Source organism: Anomaloglossus baeobatrachus, chromosome 11 (assembly GCF_048569485.1).
Source record: "Anomaloglossus baeobatrachus isolate aAnoBae1 chromosome 11, aAnoBae1.hap1, whole genome shotgun sequence".
Taxonomy (NCBI): domain Eukaryota; kingdom Metazoa; phylum Chordata; class Amphibia; order Anura; family Aromobatidae; genus Anomaloglossus; species Anomaloglossus baeobatrachus.
The window spans coordinates 9215644-9232293 of record NC_134363.1 but is presented as its reverse complement, the minus strand read 5'-3'; the positions used below and the strand labels follow the sequence as shown (position 1 = coordinate 9232293).

Here is a 16650-nt window from a genome sequence, read left to right as displayed (position 1 = left end):
TTGTACATAGGGGCAGTATTATAGTAGATATATTCTTGTATATAGGAGCAGTTTTATAGTAGTTATATTCTTGTATATAGGGGCAGTATTATAGTAGTTATATTCTTGTATATAGGGGGCAGTATTATAGTAGTTATATTCTTGTATATAGGAGCAGTTTTATAGTAGTTATATTCTTGCATATAGGGGGCAGTATTATAGTAGTTATATTCTTGTATATAGGGGCAGTATAATAGTAGTTATATTCTTGTACATGGGGGGCAGTATTATAGTAGTTATATTCTTGTATCTAGGGGCAGTATTATAGTAGTTAAATTCTTGTACATAGGAGCAGTATTATAGTAGTTATATTCTTGTACATAGGGGCAGTATTATAGTAGTTATATTCTTGTACATAGGGGCAGTATTATAGTAGTTATATTCTTGTATACAGGGGCAGTATTATAGTAGTTAAATTCTTGTACATAGGAGCAGTATTATAGTAGTTATATTCTTGTACATAGGAGCAGTATTATAGTAGTTATATTCTTGTATATAGGGGCAGTATTATAGTAGTTATATTCTTCTATCTAGGGACAGTATTATAGTAGTTATATTCTTGTACACAGGGGCAGTATTATAGTAGTTATATTCTTGTATATGGGGGCAGTATTATAGTAGATATATTCTTGTATCTAGGGGCAGTATTATAGTAGTTATATTCTTGTATATAGGGGCAGTATTATAGTAGTTATATTCTGTATATAGGGGGCAGTATTATAGTAGTTATATTCTTGTACATAGGGACAGTATTATAGTAGTTATATTCTTGTATCTAGGGGCAGTATTATAGTAGTTATATTCTTGTATATAGGGGCAGTATTATAGTAGTTATATTCTTGTATATAGGGGCAGTATTATAGTAGTTATATTCTGTATATAGGGGGCAGTATTATAGTAGTTATATTCTTGTACATAGGGACAGTATTATAGTAGTTATATTCTTGTATCTAGGGGCAGTATTATAGTAGTTATATTCTTGTATCTAGGGACAGTATTATAGTAGTTATATTCTTGTACACAGGGGCAGAATTATAGTAGTTATATTCTTGTATCTAGGGGCAGTATTATAGTAGTTATATTCTTGTACATAGGGGCAGTATTATAGTAGTTATATTCTTGTATCTAGGGGCAGTATTATAGTAGTTATATTCTTGTACATAGGGGCAGTATTATAGTAGTTATATTCTTGTATCTAGGGGCAGTATTATAGTAGATATATTCTTGTATCTAGGGGCAGTATTATAGTAGTTATATTCTTGTACATAGGTGGCAGTATTATAGTAGTTATATTCTTGTATCTAGGGACAGTATTATAGTAGTTATATTCTTGTATCTAGGGACAGTATTATAGCAGTTATATTCTTGTATATAAGGGCAGTATTATAGTAGATATATTCTTGTACACAGGGGGCAGTATTATAGCAGTTATATTCTTGTACACAGGGGGCAGTATTATAGCAGTTATATTCTTGTATACAGGGGCAGTATTATAGTAGTTATATTCTTGTACATAGGGGCAGTATTATAGTAGTTATATTCTTGTACATAGGGGCAGTATTATAGTAGTTATATTCTTGTACATAGGGGACAGTATTATAGCAGTTATATTCTTGTACACAGGGGCAGTATTATAGTAGTTATATTCTTGTACATAGGGGCAGTATTATAGTAGTTATATTCTTGTACATAGGGGCAGTATTATAGTAGTTATATTCTTGTACACAGGGGGCAGTATTATAGCAGTTATATTCTTGTACACAGGGGCAGTATTATAGTAGTTATACTCTATAGTTGATGTGCTGTGACTCTATTCCTGACTGCAGACCCCTTGGCGTGGACGCAGGAACATGTTTCTCAGTGGCTGGATTGGGCGGTGAAGGAATACGGGCTGTGTGATGTGAACACCTCGCTGATGCAAGGGGTGGATGGGAAGGAGCTGTGCCGGATGACCCGGGAGGACTTTTTACGGATGGCCTCATCATTCAGTACCGAAATTCTCACCTCCCACTTATCATTTCTACGCCAAAGTAGGTGCCCCCCGAATTCAGTATCAGTCATTATCTTTTTCCGCCTTTGTTTCCAGAGACTGATATTTTCCCATTCATTCCCACAGACAGCCCAACGTTCACATATTCTGTGGCCTCGGCCGCTCCGCCTCATCCTGTGACCCCAAGGAACCCGGTAAATTCAGGTAGGAGGGGCGATCAGACCTCGCGTGACCGGTCGGGGTCTTCTGCCTCCGCGGTGCCTGACTGTCTTTCCTGCGCTGTATCCGCAGAGCCGACGTACGAGGACGTGCGGAGGACAGGCTGGAACGCCATCAACAGCACCGTCCACCGAGGTGAGGAGCGGCGCTGAACTACCGGGGTCCAAAGGGAGACTCCGCCCCAAAACTGACCCCCGGGGACTGATAGGAAGAAATCAGAACTTGTTTTTTGTATTTTCCCATAGGTTCCCCGTCCCCCACCCCGGCGGCCCCCGTACGTAGCACCCCAGGTGAGATGGAGCTGTGCACGTCGTGCTTCATTGTCTGAAAACTTTGTAACATTTTGTGCAATTTAATTCTTCAAAAAATGGAAAATGTTTCTTGCTGTCAGTGAATGGAAACACCGGATACAATTGTAACAACTCAGAGGCGATGCGGCTGATCTGATTAGCCGGATACAATTGTAGCAAACTCTCATGCGCTGATCTGATTGGCCGGATACAACTGCAGCAAACTCTCAGGCGATGCGGCTGATCTGATTGGCCAGATACAATTGTAACAAAGTCTCAGGCGATGCGGCTGATCTGATTGGCTGGATACAAATGTAACAAACCTTCATGCAATGCTGCTGATCTGATTGGCCGGATACAAATGTAGCAAACTCTCAGGAGATGCGGCTGATCTGATTGGTCGGATACAATTATAACAAACGTTCAGGCAATGCGGCTGATCTGATTGGCCGGATACAATTGTAACAGACCCTCATGCGCTGATCTGATTGGCCGGATACAATTGTAACAGACCCTCATGCGCTGATCTGATTGGCCGGATACAATTGTAACAGACCCTCATGCGCTGATCTGATTGGCCGGATACAATTGTAACAAACTCTCAAAAAATGCGGCTGATCTGATTGGCCGGATACAAATGTAACAAACCCTCAGGCGATGCTGTTGATATGATTGGCCAAATACAATTGTAACAAACCCTCAGGCGATGCTGCTGATCTGATTGGCCGGATACAATTGTAGCAAACTCTCAGGTGATGCGGCTGATCTGATTGGCCGGATAGAAATGTAACAAACCCTCAGGCGATTCGGCTGATCTGATTGGCCGGATACAATTGTAGCAAACGTTCAGGCGATGCGGCTAATCTGATTGGCAGGATACAATTGTAACAAACCCTCATGCGCTGATCTGATTGGCTGGATACAATTATAACAAACTCTCAAAAAATGCGGCTGATCTGATTGGCTGGATAGAAATGTAACAAACCCTCAGGTGACGCTGCTGATCTGATTGGCCGGATACCATTGTAATAAACCCTCAGGCGATGCGGCTGATCTGATTGGCCGGATAGAATTGTAACAAAGCCTCTGCTTACCTCTAAGTGTGGATAAGATAATGCTTACTTTTATTCCCTGACAGCAAGCAGAGCTCTGCAAAGTGATAAGAAATTGAATATTTAGTATATAGCACATTATAAATTTATAAATGGGTTTATTTGAGACTTTTTGAACACCTTATCAATGATTTTAAAGCCTGAAACCTTTCCTTTTGCAGATCCGTATCAGGTTTTGGGTCCGACAAGCAGCCGTTTGTCTAATCCAGGTGAGACGCCGCTTCATGCAGTTGGAATTTTGCAAAAAAATGCTGAAAAATAAAACAAAAACACGTTAATAGACCCAAAATACAGCAGGAATGACTCTTAAAGGGCAACTCCAGACACAGTTGATCTCTCCGCAGATGATCCGTGACTTGTTCCCAGGTCACACGGTGACGACGTTTTGGCAAAATAATACTTAGAAATCACTCCCATCCTTCATGGATGCAGCGGGGATTCCTTGCTGGGGGGAGATTTGCTCTATGTCGCCCCCTGCTGGGTATAGTTTTTATTTTTGGAATTTAAGGGGGTTAACAAAGGTGTTTTGGAGCGAGAGACGCATTAATTAGAAAGCAGAGGGGGGTCCGGTGCAGATCAGATTGCTCCATAGGCTGCACAACCTCTGTAAGCCGGGGGTAAAGCCGGAGAATTTGGTAATAGCCCACACGCTGCTGTGTATTGTGTCAGTAAACACTGCGGTGTTGTAATGCTGGATGGGGAACATCTCCTCCGCTCACCCCCGGCCGTCGCTGCCCATTTCCTCACCCCGTGCCACCTGCCATCCATTACTGCTGTCTGCTCAGCTGGCAGCCACTTGTAGCTCCGGGTAAGCAGATTACGCCTCTCTGCGGGGCGCCGGCCCTTTAATTACTTGCGCTTAAAAGTACAAATGTGTAAATGTTTTTATTAGTCCGTCCCTAATAATCCGGCTTATAATTAATGAGCCTGTAATCACCTTATAATGACTCCATCCCTAAAGCAAAGCTGCACATACAAGACACGGCGGCGCCCCTATTGCCCGATCTCCCCAATCGGGTGCAATTATTTTAACCCTCCATCTGGGAAATGGGAGAACCTTCTTATTTTACCCCAATGTTATTGATTGGATTTAAAGGGGCCGTCCATCTTTTTTTTTTTAATTAAAATGTGTGAAGTTAGGGCTAAAAAACATTTTTGTAATTGGGTTTCATTAAAAATGTTGCACCGTTTGCCTTTTATAGCTTCGTAAAGAGATGGTTGCAGAATGAGTTAACTGAGTGTCCATCAGCGAGCTCATCTGACGCTCCGAAGGAAGAGTTTTCCTGAGCTCCTCCCGGCTGATTTATATAAAAAGTTGAATGTTCAGGGAAACAAAACAGCATGTAAAACCCCCAATATATAAGCGGTAATAATAGTGCCGCCATATCAGAGTCCATGTCACCCAATTTCTGGAATGATGGCGATACGTGTTGGTTGTTGTAAAGTCCCACAGCTTTCCTAGGACCTCCTCATTGAGCCACCCCCTGACACCGGGGTCACTGACCTACTCTATGGGTCGCCCCTGGCATTGGGGTCACTGACCTCCTTGGGCCCCCCTGGCATTGGGGTCACTGACCTCCTCATTGGGCCCCCTGGCATTGGGGTCACTGCCCTCCTCATTGGGCCGCCATTGGCATCACTGACCTCCTCATTGGGCTGCCCCCCTGGCAATGGCATAACTGACCTCCTTATTGGGCCACCCCCCTGGCATTGGGGTCACTGACCTCCTCATTGAGCCCCCCCTAGCATTGGGGTCACTGACCTCCTCATTGAGCCCCCCCTAGCATTGGGGTCACTGACCTCCTCATTGGGCCCCCCTGGCATTGGGGTCACTGACCTCCTCATTGGGCCCCCCTGGCATTGGGGTCATTGACCTCCTCATTGGGCCCCCCCTGGCATTGGGGTCACTGACCTCATTGGGCCCCCCTGCCCTTGGGGTCATTGACCTCCTCATTAGGCCATTAGGCCGCCCCCCTGGCACGGGGGTCACGGACCTCCTCATTGGGCCCCCTGGCATTGCGGTCCCTGACCTCCTCATTAGCCACCCCCTGGCATTGGGGTTACTGCCCTCCTCATTGGGCTTCCCCCTCCCCTGGCATTGGGGTCACTTACCTCCTTTTTGGCTCCTCTGACATTGGGGTCGCTGACCTCCTCATTGAGCCCCCTGGCATTGCGGTCACTGACCTCCTCATTGGGCGCCCTGGCATTGCGGTCACTGCCATCCTCATTGGGCCCCCTGACATTACGGTCACTGACCTCCTCATTGGGCCCCCTGGCATTGCAGTCACTGACCTCCTCATTGGGCCCCCTGGCATTACGGTCACTGACCTCCTCATTGGGCCGCCCCCCTGACATTGAGGTCACCGCGCTCACTGACATTTCCTTGTTTCCTCAGGTAGCGGCCAGATTCAGCTCTGGCAGTTCCTCCTGGAGCTCCTCTCAGACAGCGGGAACGCCGGCTGCATCGCCTGGGAAGGAGTCAATGGCGAATTCAAGATGACGGACCCGGACGAGGTGGCCCGACGCTGGGGCGAGCGCAAGAGCAAACCCAACATGAACTATGACAAGCTGAGCCGGGCGCTGCGATACTACTACGACAAGAACATCATGAGCAAAGTGCACGGCAAGAGATACGCCTACAGGTTCGACTTCCAGGGGATCCAGGTGGTCCAGCAATCCCACAACAACGACCCATCGGGGTGCAAATATCAGGAGGGGAACTATTATACCCAGCAAGCCAAGACAACCGCGGAACTACCCCCCCACCAGCCCTCGAGCCTGCACACCATCATCCCGGTGCAGTACTACTCGCCCCCTGGTGGCGGACTGTACCCCCGGCAGCATGGCGGCCAACTGGGGGCTTACTACTGAAAAGGCGAACTACAAAACCCAGGAGAACTTTTTTTTTGTGCCCAAGAGAGCAGCAACCGCACTGACTGATGGCGACTCCAGCACTGAGATGTTGCGGGGGTTTGTGCTTTTTCTGGGGGGTCTCTGTGAATCTCGTGGTTTTTATCTATTTTGTATTTTACCTATTAAATGCATTAGGCTTGGACCTGGTTTGGTGAAGAGCTGACGATCCGCAGGCCGGGGGAGGAGGAGGGGGACGGCGGCTTCTGGGTTAACTTCTGGCAGTGAATGGGTTAAGCAGGGTTTTGTAAATGTCACCACTTGTTTCCTATCTGTAATAATAAATTATATTCTCCGGTTTATTATCAGTTCGCACCGTTACATTGTATCAATCTATAGGAGCGTCACCCCGAAAAAACGGGAAAGGGGGCAGAGAGGGACCAAAAGACCTCACCTCCTATTATATGCTGTGTGACAAAGTGACAGGACCCCCCGTATCCTGTGTGACCCTACACCCCCCCGTGGCCAATTACGGCACGTCCTGTATACGCCACATACGCAGCTGCCTTCCTGTTTATCAGGAAATAGGACAATGGAGTGGCCAAGCCCCCACAATGTAACGGGGGGCACAAAGCTACAGGAGTCCGGGATTAGAGAAGATGGAGGCTTTACTACTGAGAACAGCGCCACCTCTATCTGCAGGATGCCTCTGGTATTGCAGCTCATTCCCCACAATGGGCTGCAGGATCAGACACGACCTGTGCACAGAGGACGAGAAGGGGTTAATATCTTCATTTCTTCTCCACATGTTCTGTGCACCAGATGGCAGGAATACAAGAGGGGTTCAGAGAAGGCGAAGCGTGCAGACGGGTGTTACATCCAATACGGGGGGGTTGTAAGAGGGCGTTTCCACACTGCTGCAGAGGGAAGAGACACGGGGTCTAGTTATGGGGGCAGTGCGGTAAAGGGTTCCTAGTCATAAGGTGTAGTTATGGGGTGCAGTGCGGTAAAGGGTTCCTAGTCATAAGGTGTAGTTATGGGGTGCAGTGCGGTAAAATGTCCCGAGTCTAGATATGGGTAGGGGATCGTCAAGCATAGGGTCTAGTTATGGGGGCAGTGCGGTAAAATATCTCTAGTCACTGGGTCTAATTATAGGGCGCAGTGCAGTTGGGGGTCCCCAGTTATCAGGACTAGTTATGGGGTGCAGTGCAGTAAGGAGTCCCCTGTCATAAGGTCTAGTTATGGGGAGCAGTGCAGTAAGAGGTCCCCAGTCTTAGGGTCTAGTTATGGGGCACAGTACGGCAGGGGGTCCCCCATTCATAGGGTCTAGTTATGGGGGCAGTGCCGTAAAATGTCCCAAGTCACTGGGTCTAATTATAGGGCGCAGTATGGTAGGAGTTCCTCAGTCTTAGGGTGTAGTCATGGGGTGCAGTGCGGTAAGGGGTTCCCAGTCATAGGGTCTCATTATGGGGCACAGTGCATTAAGGGGTCCTCAGTCTTCAGGTGTAGTCATGCAGCGCAGTAAGTTCCTAGTCATAAGGCTTAGTTATGGGGCGCAGTGCGCTAAGGGGTTCCCAGTCTTAGGGTCTAGTTATGGTGCACAGTGCAGTAAGGGGTCTCCAGTCTTAGGTGTAGTCATGGAGCACAGTGCGAAATGGGGCCCCAAGTCAGTCTAGTTAAAGGGTGCAGCGCAGTAAAGGGTCCCAAGTCTTACGGTGCAGTCCTGGAGCGCAGTGCGGTAAGAGTTCCCCAGTCACAAGGTCTAGTTATGGGGCGCAGTGCAATGTGGGGTCCCCAATCATCAGGTCGAGTTATGGGGCGCAGTGCGGTAGGGGGATGCCGAGTTATAGGGTCCAGTTATGGGGGCAGTGAGGTAGTAGGTCCCCAGTCAAAGTGTAATTATGGGGTGCAGTGCAATAAGGGGTCCCCAGTCACAAGATATACCTTAGTATACTATGGATCAGTGAGGTGGGGTCTCCCCACTCATAGGATGTGGTAACAGGGGCAGTGAAATAAAAATGCAGAGAGCTGCTGGTAACAAGTCTGAAGGTTCAGCACATTACAGCTTAGAGAACGTCTGGTGTAGAGGGGGGAACAAAGTACTAAAGAGAACGGAATAGGGGTACACAAGCAAACGGCGACAGTCCTGGGGTCCGGCCGTGCTAATGATATTCCCACAATAGAACACAGAGGCAAAACATTAGAAAAAAAAAAATTCACATTGCTTTTATTTACACTGCTCATCAGCCGAAAACCCAACAGAGGGGGAAATATAAATACATAAGGATGTGGAGGGGCAATATCTCAGGGCTGGGGAATGTTATAAAAGCAGAGCGCGCCACCTGCTGGCCACTCCTGGTACTGCCACCTCCTGGACTTGGAGAAGATCTTGGGACCAGACTAAGTAAATCAGCCAAAAACAACCATTAACAAATCAAAACCTGGCCTCTGCAGCCTTGAATAAAGGGACCAGTGGGTACAGGCCTGACCCGGCAGGAGAAGAGGCTGGCGCGCGGTCTCGCCCAGCCGTCCCGAGGCGTCTACTGCTATCTCAGGCCCAGCTTCTTCTTCTCTCGCTGCTTCTTGCGCACGATGTCGATGTTGCGGTCTTTCCACATGCTCTTCCTCAGCTTGATGGGCCGAGAGCCCACGTATTTACCTGCAGAAGATGAGGGGAAAAATAAACCCTAATTATCGGATCGGGCGTTCTCACAGGTGCGGGATTCGTTACAGTGTATCAGAGCTCCTCTACTAATAAGATCACACTGAATATTCACTGACAGCAAGCAGTGATCTTACACTACTCACTATAGGATGATGATAGCCACAGAATGGATGTTTTCTCCACCATGAATCTGCCATCATTGCGGTAGAAGTGTCGCCCCCCCCCCCCAAAAATACCCAGCGCCACTCACCGTTCATCTCCCTCATCGCCCGCACGTAATCATTGGGGTCTTTGAAGCTCACGAAGCCGTAGCCTTTAGTTTTTCCGGTGCGTTTGTCTCGGATGACCTTGGCCTTCAGGAATGAGGGGTAGCGGCTGAAGGCCCGGGCCAGGATGTCGTCGTTCACCTCGTTCCCCAGGTCCCCGCAGAAGATCCGGAAGTCGTCTGAAGGGTTTAAGCCAAAACAGAGATCCTAACAAAGGAGCGTATGAATGGCTGAAGCCACCGAAAATTGGAATTGGGCTACCCTTTCCATATGACTGCGTCAGCTGGTCATGGTGGTGGGGGGGGGGGGATGTCCAGCCCTTCAGTAAGACCCTAGCGAGGGGCGTCTGGGAGAAGCTACAGAAGTGCCCCCTTTCCCTCTGTGTGTACTCTGAGTGCAGAATTATTAGGCAAGTTGTATTTTAGAGGATTGGTTTTTATTATTGATCAACACCCAAAAGACTCATAAATATCAAAGCGTAATATTTTGGCAGTTGGAGGGGTTAATATTTTTGGCAGTTGGAGGGGTTTTTAGATTTGGCTCTTAGGAGGATCTGTTTGTGCAGGTGACTATTACTGTGCAGAATTATTAGGCAACTTAATAAAAACCAGATATATTCCATCTCACTTGTTTATTGTCACCAGGTAACCAATATAACTGCACAAAATATAGAAATAAACACTCCTGACATGCAAAAACAAACCCCCCAAAAATGAGTGCCCAATATCGCCCCCTTTCTTTCTGATGACCCTCAGCAGCCGCCATCCATAGATTCTGTCATTGGTTGATCTGTTTACGATCCACATTGCGTGCAGCCTCCAGCCACCACAGCCTCCAGCCACCACAGCCTCCAGCCACCACAGCCTCCAGCCACCACAGCCTCCAGCCACCACAGCCTCCATCCATAGATTCTGTCATTGCTTGTTCTGTTTACGATCCACATTGCGTGCAGCAGCCACCACAGCCTCCAGACACCACAGCCTCCAGACACCACAGCCTCCAGACACCACAGCCTCCAGACACCACAGCCTCCAGACACCACAGCCTCCAGACACCACAGCCTCCAGACACCACAGCCTCCAGACACCACAGCCTCCAGACACCACAGCCTCCAGACACTGCTCCCAGAGGTGTACTGTTTTCCCTCCCTGCAGATCTTACATTTTATGAGGGACCACAGGTTCTCTATGGGGTTCAGGTCAGGGGAACAAGGGGGCCATGTCATTATTTTTCATCTTTTAGACCTTTACTGGCCAGCCACGCTGTGGAGTAGTTGGATGCATGTGATGGAGCATTGTCCTGCATGAAAATCATGTGTTTCTTGAACGATAGCGACTTCTCCCTGTACCACTGCTTGAAGAAGTTGTCTTCCAGAAACTGGCCGTAGGTCTGGGAGTTGAGCTTCACTCCATCCTCAACCCGAAAAGGTTCCACAAGTTGATCTTTGCTGATCCCAGCCCATACCAGCGCCCACCAACACCTTACTGGTGTCTGATCGGAGTGGAGCTCTCTGCCCTTTACTGATCCAGCCTCTGGCCCATCCATCTGCCCATCAAGAGTCACTCTCATCTCATCAGTCCATAAAACCTGTGAAGAATCAGTCTTCAGATATGTCTTGGCCCGGTCTTGACGTTTTCTCTTCTGTTTCTTGGTCAGAGGTGGTGGTTTTCAGCCTTCCTTACCTTGGCCTGTCCCTGAGTATGGCGCACCTTGGGCTTTTTGATACTCCAGTAACGTTGCAGCTCTGAAATATGGCCAAACTGGTGGCAAATGGCATCTTGGCAGCTTCACGCTTGATTTTCCTCAATTCATGGGCAGTTATTTTGCCCCTTTTTTGCCCAGCACGCTTCTTGCGACCCTGTTGGCTATTTGCCATGAAACGCTTGATTGTTCGGTGATCGCGCTTCAAAAGTTTGGCAATTTCAAGACTGCTGCATCCCTCTGCAAGACTCTCACAATATGGACTTTTCAGAGCCCGTCACATCTCTCTTCTGACCCATTTTGCCAAAGGAAAGGAAGTTGCGTAATATTTAAGCCCCCCTTATATAGGGTGTTGTGTCATTACACCGCACCCCTCCTCATTACAGAGATGCACATCACCGGAGTTACTTCATTGGTAGTTGGCTCTCACCTATACAGCTTGGAGTAGGACGACGTGTATAAAAAGCATCATGTGATCAATATACTCATTTGCCTAATAATTCTGCTCACAGTGTATACAGCCGCTCCTGCCAGTGGTGGCGACATTTGCCCAGTCCTCACCAGTATCCCACTCCAGCAGGCTCTGGTCCTCCCAGGACGTCCCGGCTGCGGTTCGGATACAGCGCTTCAGCTTTTCCGGCTTCATCTTTTTTTTGTCCTCCTGCACCGGCTCCAGGACCACCTAGAAGATAATGGCTGTAAATAACGTAGACAGACCGGACTACAAATCCCAGCATCGTCACCTGCTACGTACATGGACCTCGGGCTGTACGGGCTCCAACTCCGGCATGCTGGGACCAATCACCGTTTCATCGTAGCTCAGGTCCTTGTCATCTGTCAGGGGCGGCGTTTCTGGTATTTCCTCCTGAAGACATAAGTGATATGATGAGCCAAGAGCAGCGGAGGACAGGGGGGGGGGGTAGCGCCGTGGCGGAGGATGAGGGGGGGCGCGCCGCTGCAGGAAGACCGGAGCGCGACGCCGCGGAGGACCGGAGCGCGACGCCGCGGAGGACCGGAGCGCGACGCCGCGGAGGACCGGAGCGCGACGCCGAGGAGGACCGGAGCGCGACGCCGAGGAGGACCGGAGCGCGACGCCGAGGAGGACCGGAGCGCGACGCCGAGGAGGACCGGAGCGCGACGCCGAGGAGGACCGGAGCGCGACGCCGAGGAGGACCGGAGCGCGACGCCGAGGAGGACCGGAGCGCGACGCCGAGGAGGACCGGAGCGCGCCACCGCGGCCATGAGCGGGGACTCACCTCTACCTTCCTCACTGGAGGCGCTGTGTACACCGTGGGAGCCGCCTGAATGACTGTTGGGTTGATTTTAGGGGAGGACTGGATCACAGAACGAGGAGGGGGCGGCATTGGACCGACAGGGGCCGGCTGCAAAAGCAAAAAAGACACTTCATTTTACTACTTTAATTAACCTGTTAAGAACCAAGCACCACAGACGTATAGAGGGGGTCCCTGGGGCTAAAAAGTGTTTGCCCAGGACTTTATAACTGATGATAAAAAGAACATCTCTTGTTCATTAATGGTAAAAAGTTACTCCACTCACATCCAGAGCTGCATTAATAATTCTGCTGTTTACCACTAGAAAATGAAACACTTCAGACTTCACTGCACCTCAAGAACCACAGACTCACCGGTGGGCCGGTCCTCATGTTTAGAGGGGGAGGGGGCATATGACTCATCAGCGGTGGGGGGGGTCCATGCATAGGATGCGCCATCAGGGGCTGCAGTGGAGGCATGCCGGGGAGCCGGGGACCCACTGAGGAAGGAAAAAAATCAATCAGAATAAAATGTGTGAAATAATAAGATGAAACACAAGTAAAAAGAGGAGACACTTACTGGCCCGCTGCTGCTGCAGAACGTGTGGGATGAACGACGGCCGCGGCATCACAGGGTGAGGTTCCATTGGTCTCTGTAAAGCGTGAGGGATGAAACTGGGCCTCATAAGAGGGGGTCTGGGGGGCGGGATCGAGGCTAAAAAACAACAACAAACAGTTAAGTAAAAAGCCATAGACTGCAAAACAATAGTAATATAATGTATGAACACAGTGACTGCACCAGCATAATAGTGAGTGCAGCTCTGGAGTATAATACAGGAGGTAACTCAGGATCAGTAATGTAATGTATGGACACAGTGACTGCACCAGCAGAATAGTGAGTGCAGCTCTGGAGTATAATACAGGAGGTAACTCAGGATCAGTAATGTATGTACACAGTGACTGCACCAGCAGAATAGTGAGTGCAGCTCTGGAGTATAATACAGGAGGTAACTCAGGATCAGTAATGTATGTACACAGTGACTGCACCAGCAGAATAGTGAGTGCAGCTCTGGAGTATAATACATTACTGATCCTGAGTTACATCCTGTATGTACACAGTGACTGCATGAGCAGAATAGTGAGTGCAGCTCCGGAGTATAATAGAGGAGATAACTCAGGATCAGTAATGTAATGTACACAGTGACTGCACCAGCAGAATAGTGAGTGCAGCTCCGGAGTATAATACAGGAGGTAACTCAGGATCAGTAATGTAATGTACACAGTGACTGCACCAGCAGAATAGTGAGTGCAGCTCTGGAGTATAATACAGGAGGTAACTCAGGATCAGTAATGTATGTACACAGTGACTGCACCAGCAGAATAGTGAGTGCAGCTCTGGAGTATAATACAGGAGGTAACTCAGGATCAGTAGTGTAATGTATGTACACAGTGACTGCACCAGGAGAATAGTGAGTGCAGCTCTGGAGTATAGAGGAGGTAACTCAGGATCAGTAATGTATGTACACAGTGACTGCACCAGCAGAATAGTGAGTGCAGCTCTGGAGTATAATACAGGAGGTAACTCAGGATCAGTAATGTATGTACACAGTGACTGCACCAGCAGAATAGTGAGTGCAGCTCTGGAGTATAATACAGGAGGTAACTCAGGATCAGTAATGTATGTACACAGTGACTGCACCAGCAGAATAGTGAGTGCAGCTCTGGAGTATAATACAGGAGGTAACTCAGGATCAGTAATGTATGTACACAGTGACTGCACCAGCAGAATAGTGAGTGCAGCTCTGGAGCATAATACAAGAGGTAACTCAGGATCAGTAATGTAATGTATGTACACAGTGACTGCACCAGCAGAATAGTGAGTGCAGCTCTGGAGTATAGAGGAGGTAACTCAGGATAAGTAATGTATGTACACAGTGACTGCATCAGCAGAATAGTGAGTGCAGCTCTGGAGTATAGAGGAGGTAACTCAGGATCAGTAATGTAATGTATGTACACAGTGACTGCACCAGCAGAATAGTGAGTGCAGCTCTGGAGTATAATACAGGAGGTAACTCAGGATCAGTAATGCAATGTATGTACACAGTGACTGCACCAGCAGAATAGTGAGTGCAGCTCCGGAGTATAATACAGGAGGTAACTCAGGATCAGTAGTGTAATGTATGTACACAGTGACTGCACCAGCAGAATAGTGAGTGCAGCTCTGGAGTATAGAGGAGGTAACTCAGGATCAGTAATGTATGTACACAGTGACTGCACCAGCAGAATAGTGAGTGCAGCTCTGGAGTATAATACAGGAGGTAACTCAGGATCAGTAATGTATGTACACAGTGACTGCACCAGCAGAATAGTGAGTGCAGCTCTGGAGTATAATACAGGAGGTAACTCAGGATCAGTAATGTATGTACACAGTGACTGCACCAGCAGAATAGTGAGTGCAGCTCTGGAGTATAATACAGGAGGTAACTCAGGATCAGTAATGTATGTACACAGTGACTGCACCAGCAGAATAGTGAGTGCAGCTCTGGAGTATAATACAGGAGGTAACTCAGGATCAGTAATGTAATGTATGTACACAGTGACTGCACCAGCAGAATAGTGAGTGCAGCTCTGGAGTATAGAGGAGGTAACTCAGGATCATTATAAGTATAATTATCAGACAAACGTTTTTTTCTAACCTGGTCCAACAAATTGCACAGGAGGAACCATTAAAGGAGGGACGACATTTGCTGCAGCGGCTGCTCGCGCCTCCAGACTCTGCTGCACCTGTGATGTAAGAACACGTTCGTTGTTGAATGCTGTGCAGTGGATTGTCGCTGAAGTTTTCGTGCAGCCCCGTCTTTATCCTGTAATGACTTCTTACCTGGCTGTAGGTGTTGGTGGCAATAACGGGGCGTATGACAGGGACAGCCGTGATGGCCAGAGGCACGGGGAGTTGAACAGGATCCCCGGGAGGCAGAGCTACGGGGGCGCCCAACACCTCCTGCTCGAACCTACAAAATAGAAAGCCAGTGATGTTACACACATAGAAACGCACAGGGGTGTGGGGGGGGGAACTGTACCCCGAGATCAGCACCTCGTGACACGTTTCGGTGAAGATATCGGCAGGTTCTCCCATCTGAGTGACCCCCGATATAAAGCACTGAGCTTTTCAAGGGGTTTCCCATCTTGTACAGTTATGACACATTGCATCTCAACCTGACGCCTGTTGTGAAGCCCCCCAATCTCCGCACTGGACCCCCAACCCTAGGTATACACTTCACTTAATACGATGGTTGACATAAACCTCCCCGGCCCCGCGCTCCTCACAGCTGAGGGTTTGTTTCAGTCCCATCCGGCCCAGACAATCCCCTGTGAGCCTGGAACGCCGCACTGACACATTGTAACAGTCTGCTGCTGTTCACAGAGCTACAAACCCTCAGCTGTGTGAAGAAAAGCAAAAAAAGGGCCTAAAAAGATAAAGGTCACCCTAAAATGGGCAAACCCGGTATACTGAGGCACTTCAGTTATGGCTGAGGGACTACAAGTGCCAGCAAAACAACACCAGTCACCCCCAGCCCGCCGGACACCACTCACAGCGCCATCTCCGCCTCCATCGCCTTCAGCTTCTCCTCCCCGCTCTTCCCGGCCATGGCGCCGCTTCACGGAAAAGGCACAAGTCCCGAAATTCCTCTCCTCTTCCCGAACATACACTGAGTTTCGTCCCGGCGCACAGTTTCAGCGTCACTTCCCTTTCCGGCCAGGCGTAGTTGCGCGTTCCTACTGAGCATGCGTGATGAGAGCAGATCGCCGCCATTTTGTTTTGGGGCAAAGTAAGGGCATGTTTTTCTGAGTGAGGTTCTAAATATAAATGCACAGAATAGACCCCTGGATTCAGCCCTGACACTGAACGTGTTGTGTTCTCTAAAACAGTAGAAGGGCCTTGTCATCATAGCAACCAATCAGTATCCAGCTTTCTGGGCACATAGCAACCAATAAGAGTTCAGCTTTCATCTTTTAAACCTCTAGGCACATAGCAACCAATAAGAGTCCAGCTTTCATCCTTTGAACCTCTGGGCACATAGCAACCAATAAGAGTCCAGCTTCCATCCTTTAAATCTCTGTGCACATAACAACCAATAAGAGTCCAGCTTTAATCCTTTGAACCTCTGGGCAGATTGCAACCAATTAGAGTCCAGCTTTCATCCTTTAAACCTCTAGGCACATCGCAACCAATAAGAGTTCAGCTTT

The 16650-nt window shown here is 48.5% G+C and overlaps 2 protein-coding genes across 2 annotated transcripts in view; one reads left to right on the top strand and one right to left on the bottom strand.

Annotated features, from left to right (window-relative positions):
• LOC142257130 (Friend leukemia integration 1 transcription factor-like) overlaps positions 1–6868 on the top strand; it is a 37480-nt gene extending 30612 nt beyond the window's left edge. The window contains exons 4-9 of the mRNA XM_075329227.1: positions 1866–2069; positions 2156–2233; positions 2321–2383; positions 2494–2538; positions 3812–3859; positions 6046–6868. Coding sequence (XP_075185342.1) covers positions 1866–2069; positions 2156–2233; positions 2321–2383; positions 2494–2538; positions 3812–3859; positions 6046–6521 — 914 coding nt within the window. The 3' untranslated portion in view covers positions 6522–6868. The remainder of the gene's footprint in view (positions 1–1865; positions 2070–2155; positions 2234–2320; positions 2384–2493; positions 2539–3811; positions 3860–6045) is intronic.
• Positions 6869–8706: 1838 nt separating this feature from the next.
• RBM42 (RNA binding motif protein 42) lies at positions 8707–16153 on the bottom strand. Its single transcript, XM_075329104.1, has 10 exons — positions 15997–16153; positions 15284–15413; positions 15099–15186; positions 12983–13117; positions 12778–12902; positions 12389–12514; positions 11887–11997; positions 11694–11814; positions 9416–9610; positions 8707–9159 (listed from the first exon to the last, which is right to left on the bottom strand). The coding sequence occupies exons 1-10, from the start codon at positions 16050–16052 to the stop codon at positions 9047–9049; spliced, it is 1200 nt and encodes a 399-aa protein (XP_075185219.1). The 5' UTR covers positions 16053–16153; the 3' UTR covers positions 8707–9046.
• Positions 16154–16650: the final 497 nt, after the last annotated feature.